This window comes from Dermacentor albipictus, chromosome 2 (genome assembly GCF_038994185.2).
Source record: "Dermacentor albipictus isolate Rhodes 1998 colony chromosome 2, USDA_Dalb.pri_finalv2, whole genome shotgun sequence".
Classification (NCBI taxonomy): Eukaryota; Metazoa; Arthropoda; class Arachnida; order Ixodida; family Ixodidae; genus Dermacentor; species Dermacentor albipictus.
In genome coordinates this window covers 19,312,019-19,335,646 of record NC_091822.1, presented here as the reverse complement: position 1 = coordinate 19,335,646, position 23,628 = coordinate 19,312,019, and the positions used below count along the sequence as shown (strand labels likewise).

Genomic DNA, 23,628 nt, shown 5'->3' with positions numbered 1-23,628 from the left:
AAGTACACCTTCTTTCGACACGACATGGCCGAGGATGACCAGCTGCCGGGCAGCGAAGTGGCACTTCTTCAAGTTAAGCTGGAGGCCAGCATCGGCGATGCACTGTAAGACGCGTTCAAGTCGAAGTAAGTGGGAAGGAAAGTCCGGTGAAAAGATAACGATGTCGTCCAGATAACACAGGCATATCTGCCATTTAAGGCCGCGCAAGATGTTGTCCATCATTCTTTCAAATGTGGCAGGCGCATTACACAGGCCAAATGGCATCACGGTGAATTCAAATAAACCGTCAGGTGTGACGAAGGCCGTTTTCGGACGGTCTGACTCAGCCACTGGCACTTGCCAGTACCCGGATCGTAAGTCTAAGGATGAGTAGAATTCAGTGCCTTGGAGGCAGTCTAGCGCGTCGTCAATACGGGGTAGCGGATAAGCGTCCTTGCGTGTGATCTTATTAAGTCGCCGGTAGTCCACGCAAAAGCGAATTGTGCCATCTTTATTTTTTACCAGCACTACAGGAGAAGCCCAGGGACTGTGCGAAGGTTGTATGACACCGCGTTGGAGCATGTCTTCAACTTGCTCAGTGATCACGCTACGCTCCGTGGCGGATACACGATACGGCCTGTGGCGTAAAGGCGCATGGTTGCCGGTGTCGATGTGATGGACAACAGTGGAAGTACGGCCTAAGCGAGATTGTTGTAAGTCGAATGACGTGCGAAAGCGGTCTAGAAGATGGACGATCTGGGCGTGCTGCGCTGGAGTGAGGTTGGGATCAATACTCTGGTAAAATGTTGGGTCACATGGCGGCGTGGGAGGAGAAACTTGAAAGGCCATAGCGTCAACCGGAGGAGAAGCCGGGTCGTCAGGCACATCGGAAAGGAAGCTTGGGTCGATTTCGTCGGCATAACCAAGACACTCATTGTGGAGCAGCCTAGCAGGGCAAGGAAACAGGTTCGATACATAAAGTGCGCTCGAACCTTGTCGAACGGCAAGAAGGGCAAAAGGAAGCAAGAAAGGATGGCGGCGAGCAACAAGCTTAGACGGCGTGAAAAGAACTGTGGAGTCGGAAAACCCAACGCAGGAAACGGGCACAAGTGCGGCAGAGTATGGAGGAATCTCGGTGTCGGCGGTGACGAACACCCGACTGGCAGTGTCATCAGTATCGTCAAAAACGTTGGTGCCGAATGGCGACAGCGCGAGTTCAGCACGGGCACAATCGATAACGGCATGATGAGAGGACAGAAAGTCCCAGCCTAAAATCATGGCATGGGAGCAGCGAGGCAGAACAACGAACTCAATATGGTATAAAGCGCCGCTTATGACAACACGCACGGTACACTTCCCTAAGGGTTCAATCGGCGCAGCGCTTGCTGTACGTAATGAAATGGCTGAATAAGTCGTCGCGACTTTTCTGAGGGTAAGACGAAGCTGGTCCGAAATCACTGATATTGCTGCTCCCGTGTCTACAAGCGCATGAACGGCAATGGCAATGGCTTCTGCATAAACTTCAAGGACGTTCGCAGGAAATAAGTGAGGTCTTGAGGAGTTCGCTAAAATCGCAGTTCTTGCCTCGGGAACTGCGGTCCTTAGTTTTCCTTTCGGATAGCTTCAGGACGACGGATAAGCGGCGACAGAGAACGCCGACGGGAAGACGGAGACCGACGGATATTGAAGGGTCGGGAAACAGGAGACCAGGCTTCGAAGGGCTCAGCGGCAGGAGCAAAACGGGACGGAGAGTCGAAACCGTTACTTTGTGCCCTCGGAGAATCCGAAGAATACCATCCACGCCGGCGGCAAAGCCGTGCTACATGCCCAGGTAGGCCGCGCGAATAACAGATAGGCCGATTGTCATGGGTGCGCCATGGATTGAGAACAGCGGGCGGAGACTGTTGGAAATATTGGCGAGGTGGGCGCACGGGCTGCTGTGGCGGCCAGTAGCTGCTTGGGGGGGCAGGAGAATATGTTGCAGCAGCTTGCGGAGGGGAGGGAAAGGCGCTGGTTAGTCTGGATTGATTGCCTGCAGAAGGAGGCCTTGGATTAGCGACAACGGCAGCGTACGTAAGTGGCACAGGCGTAGGAGGCGGTTGATGAGCAAGTGGTACTGCGTGAGCGACTTGTTCTTGTATCAGGTGACGGAGATCTGGAGACAAGCGCGGCTCTGAGGCTGGAGCGATTGGCAGAAGAGAGAGTTGGCGCGCCACTTCTTCTCGTACAAATTGCTTGATTCTGTCGAAAATGCCTGAACTGCAAGGAGCAGAAGGGACACCATCACTCAGAGCTGAAAGCGCGACGTCCGGAGCGAGAGCTCGGCGCGTAGAAAGCCGCTGTTTGCGCAGCTCCTCATAGCTCTGGCAAAGCGTTATGATGTCGTTGACCGTCTGAGGATTCCTTGCCAAGAGCATTTGGAAGGCGTCGTCGTCTATGCCTTTCAAGATGTTCTTGACCTTGTCATCTTCGGTCATATCTGGGTCTATACGCCGGCACATGTCAACTATATCTTCAATGTAGCTCGTAAAAGTTTCGCCCTTTTGTTGTGCACGACAGCGAAGCTGTTGTTCAGCCCGAAGTTTGCGCACAGCAGCGCGACCGAATACTTCTTGAAGTGCCGTGCGGAATGCTGACCACGTGGAAAAGTCAGCCACATGGTTGCGGAACCAAAGATGGGTGACACCGGAAAGGTAGAATGGGACGTAGCCAAGCTTGTCAGCTTCAGACCATTTGTTGTGGGCACTCACTCGGTTGTATGATGACAGCCAGTCCTCTACGTCATGATCGTCAGTTCCATTGAATATGGGAGGATCCCGTTGGCGTGGCGCACCAGGACAGACGACCGGAGGCGGTGCCATGGGTGGCGCGGTAGGGCTAGTCTCCTCAGGCATGGGAGATGTGACAGGGATCGTCCGGCTCCGGAGTTCCAGGTTGGCAACAAGTCCAGCACCTTCCACCAAATGTCGCGAAGCACTTTGGGCAGTAAGCGTTCGCGACTAGGACGTTGGAGCAGCGAGAGGTAGTGTAGCTGACCGAGCACCGAAACCACGACCTACTGGAACTCCAGACCTGCACAGATATCCGGCTTCTATGGGAGCAGCTTGCGCCCACTTTCGTTCAACCGACGGCCGTACGTGGCGCTTTTATAACCTGTTCGTCTGCTACGCGGTGGGCGGCTGTGCGGCGTTGTAATTAGTACGGCAGCTGTTGTGTTGTGACGAACTGCTTGTCTAGTTGATGATTTTTGCTAACACAGTGACAGTGATGTCACAAGGCTTTGATCGGTCACTTGGCTCCAAAAGTTGACTGCCCGAACCTAAAAAATGTCGGAGCGTGTAGTCCGCTGCTCTCTAAAATGCCGTTCAATAGCCGCTCCTATTTCTTTTTCAAGCAGATTATTACAAATCACATTGTGTATGGAGTTTGCAACGTACACAACAGTTTCATTGTACACGTTGTAAAATTCGCGTCTGCGCTCATTAGAAACTTGAAGCCACTGTAATGTTCGACGACAGAACGATTACCACTCATTTTAATTAAAAGTTGTCCGTGAATGCGTCGCGAGTTCAAAAAGTGAATTACGCACACAGCTTCACTGCGTACGTATTTTAAGCACCACCGTTATGCTGCCGCCGTACCACGCAGAAAAGCTAGCTTTACAGTTTTAAAAGAGTTCCGTGACACGATTTTTAAGGCCTGCAGTGCCGCATGTTTTAAAGCACTGAGATCGCTTAATTTTTTTCAAGCTTTCTACTGAGCTAGACATCCACCGATATTAAGAACAGAATATGCTCACCTTCCCTTGAAACAGAATCGATCAGCCTATTGCACATATCGGGCGGAGGACTCAGTCATGAATACTTTTACTATACTTTTACAAGATCATCTTCCTTTCACTACGGCACACAGCAGTAAATCCTTATGTCATCTACGACATTAGGCTGTCTGTAATCAACTAAAGAAAGTTAAATTATCCTATTAATCTTTTTAAACAATTTTCCCAGTCTCTTAAGGAGGCTAGGAAAGGGAAATTTATGCCGTCGATCTAGCATTGCAGCGGCCACCTATGCTCGTTGTTTACATTTCTTGCACCGCTCATCCTCTTCTAGTTTCACTATTCAAACGCAAAGGATTCGCAAATATGTTTTCTTTTGTATATTTGTGAATTTATTCATTTACCACCAATACAAGCGCTTTGTGCCTGCCGAAATGGCAAGACAAGCGCTGAACAGATCGCAGAAGCAGACGACAGCGAACAGGTTATAACTAGCGCCACTCTGCTCGTACGTTCTTTCCCTAGCGGCAAAAGGGGCGAAATAGAACAGGCGTGCTGGAGGAGGGAGATCTGTGCAGGTCTGGAGTTCAGTAGGTCGCGACCGAAACAAGGTTGTTCTTTCTCGTCGTCGTTGTCTCTCTCCTAGCCACAGCCCCACTGCTCCCTATTTTGCAGTACAATATATATATATATATATATATATATATATATATATATATATATATATATATATATATATATATATATATATATATATGACGACAGGGTAAAACCAATAATAGTATGCGCTATTTGTGCATTTTACTTTCTGTAGTCTTTTGCCCCGTAGGTGCATTTTCCCAACAGAATTCATGTGTCCACTGGCTAAAATGTCTGCACCGACTCCCTACATCGCCTGGTGCTCTGTTGCTCGAACATTTTTGGCAGAAAAAGCACCGCCGTTTTTTTGCAAGTATTGTGACTGCCATCATACTTTTTCTAGTCCTAGTAGCCCATGAGTACATACAGGTTATTGGTTGGGTGAGTTCGCTAGTATTTCATGACAACAGTCTTTCGAGCACAAACTAAGCGAAGGTGACAATATATATTAGATACATGCGCTTGTGTCTCTCTTGTCACTTCTCACCATCCTATAGTTTTTAAGCAAAAGCCTGCAGCCATGAGGTAAAACTTTCGTCGTTGCTTTTTTTTCGCCTTCCGCAATAGGTTGGGCAAGGCTGCAAGTCTTCTGGCAGTCCTTACCAAGGACTGTCGCTTTGCGGGTAGATCAGGTGAGAATCAGCCTGAGTTCTACAAATTTCCATGTAGTTTTATTTTTCGTTGCACTCCATATATATCATGGCATATTTGGGTACTTTCTGGTACGGTCGTCCTTGTGGAGTGTCGTTTTCACGAATTCCTCTGCAGAGTATAAGCCGGCACACCGAAATCTTCTGGCGGTGCTCGAAAGGAGTCGTTCCGCATATGGACCATTTTCGTTGCTCTTTGGGTGTATTTTTCGGTTATTGCAGCACTTAATGTCTTACCCTCTGTACATCTGGACCACTCTAGACAAGAGAAGGGAAAGTATAAACAATCTCAACCGGCGATTTTCTCCATAAAATTTGTTTGAGTGCAACTTCGTTGGTTTGCGGCTGCCTTTGAATATTAAACAATAGTTTTACTACAGAGAAAATTACACGTACGACGTGAAATTTCGTGTAAGCGTAGACAGTGAATAGAAGGGATACAGCCTTGCCTTTATTGATAGACAACAATTCCGGCCCTGTGGTGTACGCGTCTGAAAAATCAAGTGAGCTGACTTCTGCCTCTTAATGCAGGGCTTCGAACTCCCGGACGCTCAGTGCATATTACACCCCACTAGTATACATCGCCATAGCAATTTGTATTTATGGAAACTGAACAAATAGTTTAATTTGTCGGCATAATACCACGCCACTCATATGGGGCTGTTTCGCCGTACACTCAAAATGACGGACTTCCCCCTTTTTGTCATTTTGACCCGTGCCAGCGTGGGTTAGTCAATTGGTAAGCAAAAAAGCCCTTTGTGATCTTACTGTGAAAAAAGAAGATTGCTGCTTACCTTTATTACACCAATGAGAAGGATGACCGAGAAGAAGATTTCGATGCAGCTTTCTGTTATCATGGCTATTCCTACATAATGGGGGTCTGCAATAACAAAAAAAGAGACGTCATGGACGTTGGTAACATAAAATCACGGTTTGATACCTTCAATATATGTCCTCTAAAGTACATCTATTCTAAATACATACATATGACATGCATACATGCATGCAAATACCCTAAATACATGCATCTACCCTAAATAAAATGTCACAAGCTGTCATGAACCACACCTGCCGAGCAAGCGTGGTTCATGACAGCTTGTGACAATATATTATACAATTATGTTAATAGTAATATCCTGCTTCCATACAACAGACAGACATTTCCGAATAACGAAGTTTCTAAATCGAATCGAATTCAAAAGAAAACACTTTTGAATATCGAATGAAATAGTAAATATGCACTCAGTTCTAAAGGAAGTGTAAGATGGTCTTGTGTGCACGAGGTATGGCGGTTCTACATTGCTATAAAAAGGAAAAATGCTGAATCTTGCATTTACGATTATTAAAAAGACGGAAGAAATGGAAGTTCTCGTGCAAGGGGAGAACATTTCCCAAGAAGAATTTGAGGCCGGCACAGGCAGGAGTACCGTCGGCTCGAAAAAGCAAGCCATTGAGAGATCCAATACGAGCAGAAACTGAAACAGCAGTTAATCAAGGCCAGCCGCATGCCATATCTACCGAAGGGTGATTTCAAGATTATCATCCGCCCAAAGGGAGGCCTCAAGATTGGCGAATTAGGAGCGGCCCGAGTAGCTTCGTGCGTCTACCAAGCTGCTGGCATACCCGGGGAGCACAGGGAAGACGACACCGTGTGCCTCAACGTACAACAGAACATCATCGTAGTGAGTACCCCCAGTGAAACCAACGCAGACAGATACCAAAGAGTCGAGCGCCTCGTGGTCAACGGCCAGGCGTATGAGACCAACGCATATGAATCGGCACCCGACTTAACTTCCAAAGGAGTCATCAGGGGTATACCTCTGATGACAATGCCGAGACATTGACGACCTTCAGATAGGACCAGTAAAATATGTTGCTGATATTGTAGCCCCCGCAGTTACACACATATTCAACCTCTGCTTATCTACATCTTCCTTTCCAGAAAAAATGCAGACCGCCAAAGTAACCGTTTTATTTAAAAAGGGCGACCAAAATGACTTAGGTAATTATAGACCTGTATCCATACTTCCTGTTTTTTCTAAAGCATTAGAAAAAGTTATGCACTCCAGGTTCACTAAATTTATTGACCAATGTAATTTGCTCACTCCATGTCAGTTCGGTTTTCGCAAAAATAAATCAACTGAGCTAGCACTTCTACATCAAAAAGAATATATTCTGTCCCAATTTGATAACAGAGCTTTCGTAATAGGTATATTTGTAGATTTTTCAAAGGCATTTGACTTGGTGAATCATGAATTACTCCTAAAGAAGTTATGGTACTATGGTATCCGAGGCCAGGCTGCAATGTTAATAAAATCATATCTTTCGCAAAGAAAACAAGCAGTTAGCTTACATAATGTACTATCAGAGGTAAAACCTATTATTTCTGGCGTCCCTCAAGGCAGCGTGTTAGGCCCACTTCTTTTCAATATATTCCTGAATCACATTGTTAACATTAACAAAAATGCCAAATTCATCATATACGCTGACGACACGAGTATTTTTTTTGCTGGGAAAAACATTCAGGATCTAATAGTGTCTTGCAATACAACAATGGTCACGCTGGAAAAATGGTCGAAATCTAATGATATGCGCGTGAATGAAAAGAAGACAAAAGCCGTAATATTTCGCCCGAAAAATAAGCCGGTTTCTATTCACAGTCATATTCTATATAATTCTCGACCTATAGAAATAGTTAATCATTTTAAATGCCTTGGAGTTATATTTTCTGCAACCATGTCATGGGAACACCAAGTAACTCACGTTTTCAAACAACTGGCTAGAGTAGTGGGCATGATTGGTTGCACACGGCACATTCTTCCGACGTCACTCAAACTAACTCTTTATCACGCACTTTTTTATTCTCACGTAAATTATTGTCATCTTGTATGGGGAACTGCAACACATTCTTGTCTTCGCAAAATACACATGCTGCAGAAAAGGGTCCTTCGCTACGCCTTCAATGTTAGCTATGGGTCACCCAGCAAAGGTCTCTTTCTTACAGCCGGTGTGGTCCAAATCTATGAATTATACCGATACCGGTTGAGCATTTCTTACAAAACAGAAATAAAAAATGGTACAAACCATATTCGACGATTGGCAAACTTGCAAGAGAAAACCACTAATTACCCTTTCAGACAACCCGAACAATGGATGGTGCCAACAGCACGCCTAAACTCCGGGCAAGAACGTTTGCAATTCACACTCCCTTCCCTTCTGAACGCTTATACATCTGCACATTTTGACTTATTCACCTGTACTCATAAGGTATTTACAATTTTCATCTTCAATTGTGCCAAAACAAGCATTTGCTTCTGTATCTAATATTTCATGTATGAGAGTGTGATAAGTAACAACAATCTTTTTATCCCTGTGTTTACTCAGTACGCTTGAAGTGCTCTTGCGATGTATAGCATTACATTTTTGTTCTTTTGTTTCGTTTATACGACACCTGAAGTTGAGTCGTTGTTTGTCTTCTGCTGCTGCCTGTAAAATGGGGGCTGCGGCTTTGTCAAGCTGTATTTTTACAGCTTTTTCTGCAGCTCCTCTGTCCATGTATCTTTGAGGCAGAAATAAACTTTATTATTATTATTATTAAGATTCACCCCGGGACATCACCGCCCAGGTCGTTACCCCCAAGAATCATACGGCAATCGCTGCGAAACGACTCAGCAATACCACCACGGTCATCGTGCTGTTTTCCGGACTGAAAGTTCCCTCCTTCGTCCGCTACGGAGGTGCTCTCATCAGGTGCGCGTTGTACAGAAAACAACTTGACCTGTGCTTCCAATGCGGCAGACTGGGCCACCGCATGGACGTGTGCCCCAGTCCGCAGGACCGCATCTGTAGAGGCTGCGGCACGGCCAACCCAGGTCTCGACCACCAGTGCAACCCCATTTGCCAACTTTGCGGGGGTGAGCACTTAACGGCCGATAAGGATTGCAAGGCTCGCTTCAAGACGCCATATATAGTCAAGAGACGACGCTGGGAAAGACAACGACAACATGAAGAATTTCTAGCATCGGAGGCTACGAAGGAATCTGTTGGACGCCCTTCCCGAGATACCAGGCCCCGTTCACGCTCGAGGGCCCACTCGAGAACCAGAAAGTCCAGATCACGGAGCCGCACACCCGGACCGGCCCGAACCAGATCCAGGAGCCGTACGCGTTCGCGTTCCCGCTGCAGCGGAGGCGGCCCAGCGGAGGCGGCGGTAGAAGAGGCCACCAACAAGGTGAGCTGGGCAGACGCGGTCAAAGGCTCGTCGCGCCGCGGCGGAACTGAGGAAACTGCAGCTTCTAAAGAAATAGCAGAAATGAGACGGGAAAATGCGCAGTTGAGAGAATTAATCTCACACCTCACCAGAGAAATCCAGGAACTTAAGAATAGTCGAAGGGTGGAGATATCTCCCCGTCTGAGTACTTGCAGTGCAGGTGCAGCTGCAGTAACTCCTAATAATAGCATGGAGGAGGACGACAACCCTCCGCCACCTAAGAGAAAGGCTCCAGCCGTTAGCTGCCAAACCGGATCACAACTGGCAGACCTAGGACAGAAATTAACAGAAATGCAAAATGTACTCAAAGAACAAGCGGAAGCCGTCGGCAACCTCACGCTGGCGGTCTCGACCATAATGTCGAGAATTGACAAATACGAAAGCAACGTGGCCAACCTAAGTCTTAGAGTAGCCAAGCTGCAGCCAGTTACCACCACAGGGGCCCCCTAACTGGGGTCGCATCTAATCAATTCCATGACACCCCTGTAAACAACGCAGGAGCGTCTCGGGTCGTCCAGACCTCCAGCCCTCGACCAGACCAAAATAGGCAAGCACGGTAAAAGAGGCGCGCTGACGATATGGCAGTGGAATTGCAGGAGTTACGCCGCAAAAAAAGCGGTCCTGCAACAACGCCTTAAAAGCAAATCGAAACCCGATGTAATAATGCTACAAGAGACACACGAATCAGCAAAACTACCCGGTTACCAAGCCATCGGTCCCCCATCCGGGGAGAACCAAGCGGTAACTACTTTGTTCAGGAAAGGCTTAGTGGTCGTTCGTCACGACCTTAAGGTAGCGCAGATTGAACAAGTATTCGTAGAAATTATACCTAAAAGCAAGAGCAAAAGCAGCACGTTTATCCTCAATCTATACAGCAAGCCAGCGCACATAAGACAGCGCTTTCTAACCCTTTTTAGGAGGGCCACCGACATCGCGGGCTCCCATTCCCTACACAATCGGGGGAGATTTTAGCGCCCCGCACGGAGCGTAGGGCTATGCCTATACGAGAGCCAAAGGCAAGGCTTTATGGCAGGATATACAGGAAACAGGCCTGACCCTCATCACCGACCCTAGCTCCCCCACCAGAATGGGAACAGGGCTGACAAGAGACACTACGCCCGATCTAACATTAGTGAAGAACGCAAGAGGAGCGAGTTGGAACAACACGTTCGAAGACCTTGGTAGTGACCACAGAATTCTCGAAACGAAATTATTGGAGAATTTAAAGGTCGAACCCAACAAAACCTTCAAATGGACGGACTGGGACCAGTTCCGCAAGAATCGAGCCGGAATGACGCACGCGCCCATCACACATTCAACAATGGGCCGAAAAAGTGATGACTGACGTCAATGAAGTTACAAAGACCATGACGCCAGAACTTCCCGTCGAGAAGATCGACAGCTGCCTGGTGCACATGTTGGAGGCCAAACGATCGCTTCAAGCCAGGTGGCAGAAACAAAGACACAATAGGAAGTTGAGGAAACGCATAGCGTTACTCAACAAACAAATAGAAGAACACTGCAAAACTCTTAGTAAACAGCAATGGGATGAGATCTGCAACGAGATGGACGGACGGATTGGCACCGGTCACACATGGCGCCTGCTCCGACACCTTCTAGACCCGACCAAGACCAAGGAAACCATGCGCAAGCTAATACACACACACACCAAGGACGAGGAAGAAATCCTTTCCGAACTCTGCGACAGATACGCCTCGCACAGCCCGACTATTCAACACGGGGAATACACGGGAAATCCTAATTTCTCTCTGAACAGAGACTTTGGTGAGGCGGAAATCCGGGCCGCTTTGCAAAAGCTGAACAGCAAGTCGGCCCCGGGACCGGACGGCGTAACTAATAAGACCCTTCGTAACATGGACAACGAGACCATCTCCGAACTGACCAAGTACATCAACGATTGCTGGACTCGAGGATGCATCCCTGACCAGTGGAAAAGAGCAAAAATGGTGCTCGTCCCCAAACCAGGGAAATCCCCAGATCTGACCAACCTTCGACCAATATCCCTTACGTCGTGCGTCGGCAAGTTGATGGAGCACGCCTTCCTCACCCGTACCAACGCACACTTGGACGACGTGGAAGCGTATCCAGACACCATGCTCGGATTTCGAGCTCATCTCTCCACGCAGGATGCAGTGTTGCAAATCAAGCACCAGATACTCGACAACAAGACAAGAGGTACCAGGGCCATTCTAGGATTAGACCTCAAGAAAGCCTTCGACAATGCAGCTCACGCAGCCATACTACGCAGCATTGCCGCACTCAATCTAGGAAACCGAGCGTGCAGCTATGTTAAGGATTTCCTCACAAACAGGAAAGTCTCCTTAACGCTGGGCAAACACGCATCCGAAGAAAGGAACATAGGCAGCGTCGGCACCCCGCAAGGCTCGGTCATCTCGCCGATGCTCTTTTATCTCATTATGATCGGCCTCCCCGAGCGCCTCAACGCCATGGAGGGAGTGCATCACACAATATACGCGGACGACGTTACGATCTGGGTGTCCGAGGGAAGCGACGGAGAAATCGAACAGCGATTACAGACCGTGGTCGAGGTGGTGGAGGAGTACCTCGTCGGAACCGGTCTCGTCTGCTAGCCAGAAAAATCGGAACTCCTCCTCTACCGCCCGACGCTTAGGGGAAGACCTCCTAAGGCTCACATCCAGCATGCTGCATACTAAGAAATTTGCATACGCACCAAAGACGGACAAGAAATACCCAGGGTGAAGCAGATTAAGGTGCTCGGGCTCATCATAGAATCGAATGGCAACAACGGAGAAACGGTCAGGCATTTGGAGGCTAAGATCACGAACACGATGAGGCTCATCAGAAGAATCACCAACAGACATCAGGGTATGAGGGAGGCCAACTTCGTCACTCATACACTCCTTCGTTATTAGCCACATTACCTATGTGGCCGCCTACCACAAGTGGTACGCGGCCGAATATGCCGAACTGAACACCAAGATGCCAAGAGCACACAAGATGGCACTGGGCCTTCCAGACAGCACCAGCACGGAACTGCTGCTACAGCTGGGCGTCCACAACACGCTTGAAGAGTTAATTGAAGCACACCAAATCTCGCAACTCGAAAGACTAGCGATGACACGAACGGGCAGGAGTATCCTGGACAAACTCGGGATAAGTTATCACAAGCAGCACGGTGACAAGACATCCCTTCCAAGCGCGATCAGAGAAAAGCTGCAGGTGGCTAATGTACCCAAGAACATGAGCCCCGAATTCAATCAGGGTCGAAGAGAGAGTAGAGCCAAGGCTTTACTCCAGGCCTTCGGTAGGGACAAGGAAGCGCTCTACGTAGACGCGGCAAAATACGAGGATCGACGTGCTTTTGCAGTGGCAGTCCTCAATACCGAGAAACAATTGGTCAGTTGTTGTAGCATACGTGTAAAAAACCCCGAGGTAGCGGAAGAGGTGGCGATAGCCCTAGCCATCGTTAACCCCAGTTGTAGATACGTAATCAGTGACTCGCAGACGGCGGTCAGAAACTATGCACAAGGCAGAATTTCGCCGAAGGCTGAAGCTATACTCAAAGCCAACGCGCACTATGTCACCTCCGAGGAGACGGAGGAACGACACATTATATGGTTCCCGGCTCACACGTCCCCCGACACCCCCGTACCCAACCTCAACGAGGAGGTCCACCGCGTAGCGCGAGGTCTAACGTTCCGCGCCCGCGAAGAAGGATCCTCTCTTGGGGCTGGAAATCCGACGGAGGCATGGACAGAGAGGGACAGAATGACCAGATACTGTGATATTACAAAATTTTATCAAAACTCAAGGCGGGTTTATCCGCCCCCTAATCCCAAACTCGACAGGGCCCAAGCGGTAGACTGGCGGCAGCTACAAACAAAGACCTTCCCCTACCCCGTCCATCTCAGAAGGATATATCCGGACATCTACTCAGACGATAACTGCAAGCTATGCAGCAGGGCTCACGCATCTCTTATATACATTCTCTGGGAATGTGAAATTATATGCAAAGAAAATGCAGTTTCCCCAGATGAAGCTGCGGCGCGACGGACGGCCGCGTTGCGCACCTCAAACCTCGAAAATCAACTACGGGCCATCCAGCAAGCCCGTGAGGCGGCGAGGAGACAGGATCTCCGGACCTCCTCGGGGGCGGCCTAGGCCCAGGACACGAATTTGCCGGATTGTTAATAAAGTTGTTACCACCACCACCACCACAAGAGCCCATCGTTGATTTGGTTATCACTCATCCAAGTCGATTGGATACAGAAAATGAAGATTTGAGGTCACGTGTAGTAGTAGTGACGGTGAAGAAAGCTGCAAAGCTAGGAATGATGAAACTAGCGTTTTAGTGGGCGAACATGTGCCCTCAAAAATGCGCTACACTCAATGCGGTGAAGACATTTGGCGATTGTCGAAAAACTGATGAGCGGCTCAAGCGCGTTGGGGGGAGGGGGGGGGGGGGTCTTACATCAGTCATCGTAGGCTCCAGAGTAATCGCTAGTTCCCGCGTGTCTTCCAGAAAGTTCTACAACATTTGCGTAGTGCATGCATAAAATTAGATTGCACAAGGTTCGGTTACAACAGACAGGAAAAACAACCATCGATAACATTCGAAGAACTTCCGATACGTGCGGGCATGTGCTGCACTGAGCAATAACATTTGTCAGACGGTAAAAAGCGGTCACTCGGAAAGACAAACAAGTAAACGTGCGAATGACCCTCTGTTGCAAAGCGTCGTCTTGATGCTGCAAACCAAACAGGACAGCTAAAAAACAAGAATTACACTTAATAAACAAAAAAGACAAAAAGGCAAAGTCGAAAGTAACACAGTCCAAGGAGAGTCCAAATTTCCCCTCTATAAAGTCGGGAAGTTCTTTAGCGCTGGTAGAACCGCTTAAGCAGCGCAACATGGACTATTTCAGGTCGTGAGTGCCGCCGCTGTGATAGCGAAATCCCGTCGGGCATGACCTCATAGTTCAGTGCGGCGATGCGGCGCACAATCTTGTATGGTCCGAGATAGGGGCGTAATAGTTCCTGACTGAGCCCTCGTAAGAGCATCGGGGTCTGCACCCAAACACGCTCGCCGGGCTGGTACTCGACGTAGCGGGACCCGCCGTGGTTGCTCAATGGCTACGGTGTTGGGCTGCTGCTAAGCACGAGGTCGCGGGATCGACTCCCGGCATGTCTTGACGGAACGGGCGACTTCCGCGGTAAGACGCGGCCAGTAATACTTTTCCTGCATCCTCGATAGCGTCCGGGAGAATCCGAGGTGCCCAGCGCTCAGGTCGTCATATGGGGCGTGTAGTATTTCTGGACGCAGCGCAGCGGGAACAACAAGAAGGTAGTTGGCGCGGACTGGTGAAATCTTCTTTACAAGTATATTGTTTTGTAGGGAAAACGAAGACTATCCTCACCTAAATCACCTGGGGACAACACCGGTCTTTCCTTTCAAAAGCTCGATGACGCCTTTTAGCTCCGGGTTGCAGTTCAGCGAAATCTTCTGCGCTTATTATTCCAAGGAAGCCGTCGTCACCCTTGTCGTCTTGCAGGGGCGGGTCAATGGGGGCACAAAATAAGCAGTAGGTATCAGAGTGTTTTCGTCCGCACTTGTACGTTAGAGTGATGTCATATTCCTGGAGTCTGAGTTCCACCCCACCAGCCGTCGTGAAGCGTCATTTAAGTTCACTAGCCAACACAGCGCGTGGTTGTCACTAACAACTTTGAATGGCCTCCAATATAGATAAGGGCGGAATTCTGCTGCATTCCAAATGATGGCGAGGCATTCCTTTTAGGTCGTAGAATAATTGCCTTTTGCTTTGGACAGCCACCAGCTTGCTTACGCCATCACCCATTGAAGTCTGTCTTTACTCTGGACTAGGACGGCACCGAGACCTAGGCTACTGGCGTCAGTGTAGACTTCGGTATATGCGTCCTAACCGAGGTGCGAAAGTACCGGAGGGGACTGCATCCGTCGTTTGTGTTCTCGAAATGCGTGGGCCTGTGGCGTTTCCCACTTAAACTCGACATTACATTTAGCTAGATGTGTCAGCAAGTCAGTGATGTGTGAAAATTCCTTGATCAAGGACCTGTAGTCGGCACACGTGCCAAAATATCTAGGCACTGCCTTCTTGTCGATGGACTGCGGGAACTTTGCGATGGCAGCTGTGTTTTGCGGGTGGCTGGGGTGGAATCCAGATTTGTTGATGGCATGACCTAGGAACGGAAGCTCAGCATCAGCGAAACCACACTTTGCCGGCTTCAGAGTGAGCCCTCATGACTTCATAGCATCTAGTGCTGTCGCAAGCCGCCTATGGTGATCGTCAAAAGTTCCGGCGAAGATGACGACGTCATACAAATAAACACGATTGGCCTGCCACTCCAATCCTGTTAAAACTGTGTCCATCACGCGCTGGAAAGTTGCAGGCGCTGGGCGCAGTCCAAATGGCATAATCTTGAACTCGTAGAGGGCGTCTGACATGATGAAGGCGGTCTTTTTGCGATCTCTCTCGTCGTGTTCTATTTGCGTGTAGTCAGACTTGAGGTGCATCGACGAGAAGTATTTAGCATTGCAGAGGCAATCCAATGCGTCGTTTATCCGTGGTGAGGGCATACGTCCTTCCGTTCGCAAGCTGCGCTCAAATTTGCCAATAGGAAGAATCGTAATCCTTGCTAAATTTTTATATCCAAAAACGGATGGTTATTACCCCTTCAACAAAACCGATATTTTATATTTGTAAACAAATTGCTACAGAACAGTATTTGCAATGACGAAGAGGCGAGCAGTGTGAAGACGACGACGACGATTAGAGGCTAGCGCGGGCTGTTGCTGCTTGGCTATAGCTTGGCCAAGTGCGGCGCATTTCTTTGTAAATATACTTGTATATAGCTGTTCGTCCGCTTCTTCCTACCTAACATGGTGGAGGTGGACGTTCCCTGTATCTCATCACGGAGCTTCGCAGTGGACGGTACCTGGAGCCTTCCTTCATGGCTCCCGGCGACAACTCGACTAAGCCGCCTCCGACACCTCCTGCCACTTCGATGACCTACATCGCTCTCTCAGCTCCCCGTGATCCTGGCGTATTCTCGGGAAAAGATGGGGAAGACGTCGAGGACTGGATCAGCCTGTACGAGCACGTCAGCCGCAATAACCGGTGGGACCCTACTATCATGCTCGCCAACGTAGTCTTTTACCTCGGTGGCACACTTCGAGTTTGGTTTCGGACGCACGAAGATGAGCTAACCAGTTGGGATTCACTTAAGCAAAAGTTCCGAGACTTGTTCGGCAACCCCTACGGTCAACTTGCCGCGCAGAAGGCCCGTTCCGGCCGTGTGCAGACGTCAACAGAGCCCTGCGTCACGAACATTCATAAAAGAGTGCCGCCGCACTAAAAGCCGACGCATCGACCAGCAGTTTGCCCGTCTGCCCAACACCCCAGCGACATCTTCCTGTGCCAACGCTCAACGTCCCAACAACACTGGCGATGCTACCAGGATCGTCCGGCATGAGATCAAGGCGGCCTGTCCGGCTGCCTTGGACTTCCAGCTCCTCCAACGCACCTGCAGTCACGGTTTCCCTGATCCAGGCAGTTGTCCACCAGGAGTTCGCAAACATGGGTCTTCACACCACCTGCTCGGCCCATCGCCCTGGTACCCAACCGGATTTTTCGATTCCGCCCGGTCCTGCATCTTATTACCCACCACGTTTCCACGACCCATCTGAATGGCGCACTGCTGACGACAAGCCCATTTGTTTTCACTGCCGCCGAATCGGGCACATTTCTCGGCACCGTCGCAGTCGTTGGAGTTCCACGACCCACAAGGGCTGCCACGCGGGATGTCTCTGGCCCAGCTTTGCTCATTCGAGGATCACTCAGTAGCATCTATTGCAGTAGACGACCATTCAGCCTATCCTCCTCTATCATCGCAGTCGGTAACTTGTACCATCGCCGACTTACAGAAAGTGATTGCACCCGACATGCCGGCCGAGCACGCTCGTGAGCTCTACCGCGTTCTGGTTTCCTACCACGATAGTTTTGACTTTACCGATCGTCCCTTGGCCCAACCTACAACTCCTATACGTCGCCGCCTGTATCGAGTATCACCGGCTGAGCGTCAAGTTATTCACGCAGATGTTCGCAAAATGCTTTCCAAGAACATTAATGAACCGCCATGTAGTCCATGGGCGTCACCTGTTGTACTGGTAAAAAAGAAGGATTGATCATGGCGCTTTTGTATGGATTATCGGCACCTTAACATCATTACCAAAAAGGACCTCTATCCCCTACCTCGGATTGATGACACCCTTGACTGCCTCCACGGTGCTCGCGATTTCTCCTCTATTGACCGTCGCTCCGGCTATTGGCAGATTGCCGTGGACGATCTCGACCGCGAGAAGACTGCTTTTGTAATACCCGACGGTCTTTATCAATTCAAGGTGATGCCGTTCGGCCTATGTAACGCTCCTGCCACTTTTGAACGCATGATGGACTCCCTTCTTCACGGTTTCAAATGGTCCACGTGCCTGTGCTACTTGGACGACGTTATAGTTTTCTCCCCAACATTCGCTACGCACCTCGAGCGCCTCTCAGCAGTCCTGGACGTTTTTCGTCGTGCCGGCCTGCAAATCAACACAGCGAAGTGCCTATTCGGCCGTCGCCAGATTACCGTCCTTGGACATCTCGTTGACGCGAACGGAGTGCAACCGGACCCAGGCAAGATCCATGCTGTTATGCACTTCCCTGTTCCGAAGTGCGTCAAGGATGTGCGCAGCTTCATCGGCCTTTGTTCGTACTTCCGCCGTTTCGTGAAACCTTTTCGCGGTCATAGCACGACCACTAACCGAGCTTTTGAAAAAAGACGCCCCTTTCCAGTGGGGCGTTAATGAGGTCTCTGCATTCTCGCATCTAATCGACCTTCTCACAACGCCTCGTGTTCTGGCCCGTTTCGGTCCTTCTGCGCCTACCGTACTGATGCCAGCGGTCACGGAATTGGCGCAGCACTGGCACAACGCCAGCGCGGCAACGACCATGTTCTCGCTTACGCCAGCAGGCTCCTCTCGCCCTCGGAGTGCAACTATTCCATCACTGAGCGTGTGTGTCTGCCTCTAGTTTGGACGGTTGAGAAATTCCGCCCATACTTATATGGCCGACCCTTTCCCGTTGTCACAGACCATCACGCGCTTTGCTGATTATGTTCATTGAAACATCCTACAGGAAGGCTTGGTCGCTGGGCCTTACGCCTCCAAGAATATTCGTATGCTGTCACCTACAAATCTGGCCGACTACACAAGGACGCTGACTGCCTGTCTCGCTACCCGGTAGACGAACCTGACGACGCCGACCGTAGTACCGCCAACGGCATTTTCTCTGTGTACGCCTTCGCTAACATCGCCGATCAGCAGTACCGAGACATATCGCTGCGAGCATTCATCGAGCGCCTGCGTTCTACACCTAGCGAAGCGTCCGTCTGCCGATATGTCCTCCAGGGTGGCATTCTGTACCGAAGGAACTTCCTCCCTGCCGGATCTGATCTTATTGTCGTGCCAAAACATCTACGACATACCGTACTCTTTGATGCATGACGCACCCACTGCAGGACATCTTGGGGTAAACCGCACGTAGGACCACGTCCTTTACCAGGGAAGAAGTTTGGGCGTGTTGGTGGGATACATACCGACTGGGATACATAGTGCAAAAAATGACACAGGGACAAGCAGGAACACAGGACGAGCGCTCGTCCTGTGTTCTTGCTTGTCCCTGTGTCATTTTTTGCGCTATGTATCCCAGTCGGTATGGACCGCATCGGCCGTCGCTTCTATTGGCCTGGTCTCGCTCGCTCCATTCGACGCTATGTTGCTGCCTGTGATCCCTGCCAGCGTCGGAAGACACCTCAGGTGCTACCTGCCGGTCATCTCCAGCCGATCACCGTCCCTGTGGAACTGTTCTTTCGTGTTGGATTAGACCTCCTCGGTCCCTTTCCCACGTCATCCTCTGGGAACTAATGGGCAGCCGTCGCAACTGATTACGCCACCCGATACGCTATCACGCTGTCTTTCCCTACCAGCTGCGCCACTGACGTCACGGACTGTCTCTCGCATCACATAACCTTGTTTCTTGGCGCCCCGCAACAGCTGCTTACTGACAGTGGTCATAACATCCTCTCGAAAGTTATCGCCGGCATTGTGCGTTCCTGCTCCACTCAACACAAGCTGACTACCTCATACCATCCTCAAACCAATGGCCTGACAGGGCGGTTAAACCGTACTCTTACTGATATGCTCTCCAAGTACGTTTCCAAGGACCACCACAACTGGGACATTGCCCTTCCTTACGTCACATATGCGTATAATTCTTCCCGGCACGTCACCGCAGGATTATCTCCATTTTATCTACTGTACGGTCGCGAACCGACTTTGCCCCTTGACACGGCACTTCCTCCTGTTTCAATCTCAACAAGCGAGTATGCGCGTGACGCCATTGCCGTCGCCAGCGATGCACGCCAGCTTGCCCAGACTCGACTGACGGCCTCGGAAGCCACTCAGCAGCGCCAGTACAACGCTCGCCACTGTGACGTACAGTTTTCGCCTGGTGCGCTCGTGGTCCTGTGGTCGCCCACTCATCACGTCGGACTTTCAGAGAAGCTGCTTTCTCGATACACAGGGCCCTACCGCGTGCTGCGACAGGTGAAGGTGACGCCTGTGGCGTACGAAATTGTTCCTGTGAGTTCAACCTCATCCTCTACTCTGGCATCTAGTGATGTCCTGCACATCAGTAGGCCTACTACACTGCTTCCATGTCCGGCCTTTAGTTGCTCCGGTACGACGCTTTTGCTGCCGGGGGTAGTGCTACGGAACAATATTTGCGATGACGAAAAGACGAGTAGCGTGAAGACGACGAGGACGATTAGAGGCTAGCGCGAGCTGTTGCCTCTTGGCCAAGTGCGGCGTATTTCTTTGTAACTATACTTGTATATAGCTTTTCGTCAGCGTCTTCCTACGCAACGATATTAAGCTAACAGGAGTTCGCACTTTCAGGTAAATATGCCACTAAGCTGAATAATCAATTCTATTGAATACCTCCTCATACGAACTATGACTGAATGCAACAACAATACTAACAATGTTGTGAGCCAAAGCTCGTGGTTATCCCGTGTGGCACGTCCGGACCCACGCATGTGATGTCCTCTAGCAAAAGGACGTGTTTATTTTTTCCGAGCACTTTTCTTGCCTTTTATCATGTCATGCCCAACCATACCATAGTTTCAATTCACAACGTAGTATGTGTAATTTAAAATGCATCCACAGTCCGACAAGGCGAAGATGACACTTGAGGTTATAAATGATATTCCTGCGGCACAATATCTTTCAACACCTGGGAGTAGAGGTGGATGTGTTACTTACGTGAATTTCCATTTTTCTATGGCTCATTCTGTAACATCGTCTCTGATGCCATTCTGCCCCTGTTACGGCATCAGCTTGTTGCCAACGTTGCGGTTTAAGACCCACGCATGAAAATGCTCCAAACGCAGTGTGCTATCCATGCGGCATTCGGCGGCTGGTGAATTGTGTTTTGTTTTAGGACAGAACTTACATGTCACTCATCGGCAATGAGCCCAAATAAGCAAGGCACGACAGATTTCGTTGTGCGTGTGTGTGTGTGTGTGTGTGTGCGTGTGTGTGCGTGCGTGCGCGCGTGTGCGTGTGTGTGTGTGTGTGTGTGTGCGTGCGCGTGCGTGTGTGTGTGTGTTTGTGTGTGTGTGTGTATGTGTGCGTGCGTGCGCGCGTGTGCGTGTGTGTGTGAGTGTGTGTGTGTGTGTGTGTGTGTGTGTGTGTGTGTGTGTGTGTGTGTGTGTGTGTGTGTGTGTGTGTGTGTGTGTGTGTGTGTGTGCGCGCGCGCGCGTGCCATCAAGCAGGCCATATTATGCACTCACTGATGAGCGCTTTCTCGTCCTGCTTGTGGAGTCGCGTGTTCTCGTAGCGCGGCGCGGTCACCATGAGGTAGTAGCCCAAAATGGTTAGGCCCCGGGTCATCTGCAGTGAACACGATGTAGCAGTGTCAAGAAGTGGATGGAACATCGATGGGTCTTGCATTGATTTGTCATTGTAAATTTGTTATCAATAATTAAAGTTACGAACATTGCAGCTTAGTAACCGAGGGTGCAAGAAGAGCTGCGGTGCGACGTCATATTCACAATAAACAAACAGGCAAGTACGTTTATTCGCTGCACTAAAATTGTTTAAAAGCCACATTTATACCAAGTATGTCTTAAGAAGCCAACAAACACTGACACCCAGGGCAACATAGGGGAAATTACTTGTGCCTAATAGATAAAATAAAGAAGCGATAAATGGATGGAAATGAAAGTGGACTTAAACTGACTTTACCGACATGCCTCGCGTTGACTTTCTAGTGAGGGCCCACTGCCCCCAAAAAAGTTAGAAAGTGTAGCGCTAGAGGGAGAGAAAAAAGTGCTGAGAAGATTTGCAGTATGATGTAAACAATCAGAAAAAGGAAGGTGACGACAACAGTTGCAAACTTGAAATGCAGATTACAAAGACGGCGCTGAATAAAACAACACACGAAGAAAGGAGACACGAGACAAGCACGTAGGCGCACTAACAACTGAGTGTTTTATTTCTTGGCATAGTAATATATAGCTGCTGTCAAGGATCAAAACAACAAGAATAAACAGGGCAATCATCTGTGTCGCACAAGGAAGCCAAGATACAGAATAGCTTCTCAGTGTCGCTCTCAAGATAGGCCAGTTCCTTTGTCGAAAGAGAAACCGATGCTTCACTGATACAATCAACACCACGCTTCTTGATCTCAAACGTTTCCAATATCTTCCTGGTCAGTTGATCATCAGCTCTGTTCAAAACACAGGTTCTACCAAATCTGAGATGCACTTGCGAGCCTTGCAACGCGCACTTATATGACCGGAGAGCTGGTTTTCCATCTCATATCGATGCTCATGCAATCTGTCATTCAGACATCTGCCCGTTTGGCCTACATATGATGAACCACACGACAACGGAACCGAATAAACTACACTCTTTACACATCCGACATGTTTCTGCCCATGTTTTTTTGCGCACACCTGTTTGTTTTCCCGATTTCCTGCGTTCACTTTGGCACACATCAAACCAAGACGTTTCGCAGCGGAAAATATAACCCGAACACAAGCTCGTTTACCTACTTTTTTGAGATTGTGAGATATGCCGTGAACATATGGAATGATGCCACAGCTGTTGCAGAAGGGCCTGCTCGACCCTGGTTTACAACGCTAGGTTGCTCGAGGTGTTTGAGCATTTTTTCCGCAACAGATACGATCACATGGTGAGGATAGCTTGCCCCATTGAGGCGGCTGACCTGACAATGAAAACTTCTTTGCAGCCGATGCACGCATGACTTGTTAAGTGCGTTGGTTAAACATGATTGAATGATGCCTCATTTTATTACGTTTGAATGAGCTGAATGGTAGGAGAGGATGGGTTTGCTAGCCCTTGGCTTGAACTGCCAGCACACAAGACACGATGAAAAAATGAACTTTAAATCTAAAAATTCTAAACAGTTATCAGCCGGAAGCTCGTGGGTCAGGGTTAGAGGATGCAAGGCTGTTTTAAACTCTGACTATACTAATGATGACTGGGTCTCCAATTCTGGACTTTCACAATCTAAGAACACTAAAAAATCATCGACAAATCTAAAGATCTATATGACATTTGTCCCCGATATGCACTGCTTTAACAGGTTGTCTTTTGAAGCTAAAAAGATGTCGCTTAAAACAAAAGCTATACACTAACCTATACAGACACCCTCTTTCTCTAGAAAGACGCCGTCATTCCATTTTATGTGCGTGGACTTCAGGTATACGGACAGCAGTTCCAAAAAGGAACCTACGGCTATGCCAGAGGCATTCTGTAAAGCAACTGCTCCAAATTTATCGATGCAGTCATTGACGCTTTCCATCAATTCATTTTGTGGTATCGAGTAATACAAGTGTTTTATGTCAACAGAGAAGGCGGATAGCATTTTGTTTTCATTCTGTGCGATGTATTTTACGACGCTTTCAGAATTCTTCACGCGAAACGGGTCGTCAATGGGTAGTTTACTCATATTTTGCTGGAAAAACAAGGAGACCTGTTTTTGCCATGACCCATTTTCTGAGACTATGACGCTGAAGGGGCGAATATATTTATGAGTTTTTTTTAGTGAAAAATACATCAACGCTCAACTTTTTCTCCGATTCTATTGCAGTCACCAGTTTCGTTAAATTCAGGTTCTTACACGGCTTTTTGGCGTTGCTTT

General features: G+C 49.0%; 1 protein-coding gene across 1 annotated transcript in view; it reads right to left on the bottom strand.

Moving 5' to 3' along the window:
• LOC135918445 (uncharacterized) overlaps positions 1-23,628 on the bottom strand; it is a 232,426-nt gene that overhangs the window by 113,689 nt on the left and 95,109 nt on the right. Inside the window, exons 3-4 of the mRNA XM_070532778.1 lie at positions 21,251-21,350; positions 5,841-5,926 (exon numbers count right to left, since the gene is read on the bottom strand). Coding sequence (XP_070388879.1) covers positions 5,841-5,926; positions 21,251-21,350 — 186 coding nt within the window. The remainder of the gene's footprint in view (positions 1-5,840; positions 5,927-21,250; positions 21,351-23,628) is intronic.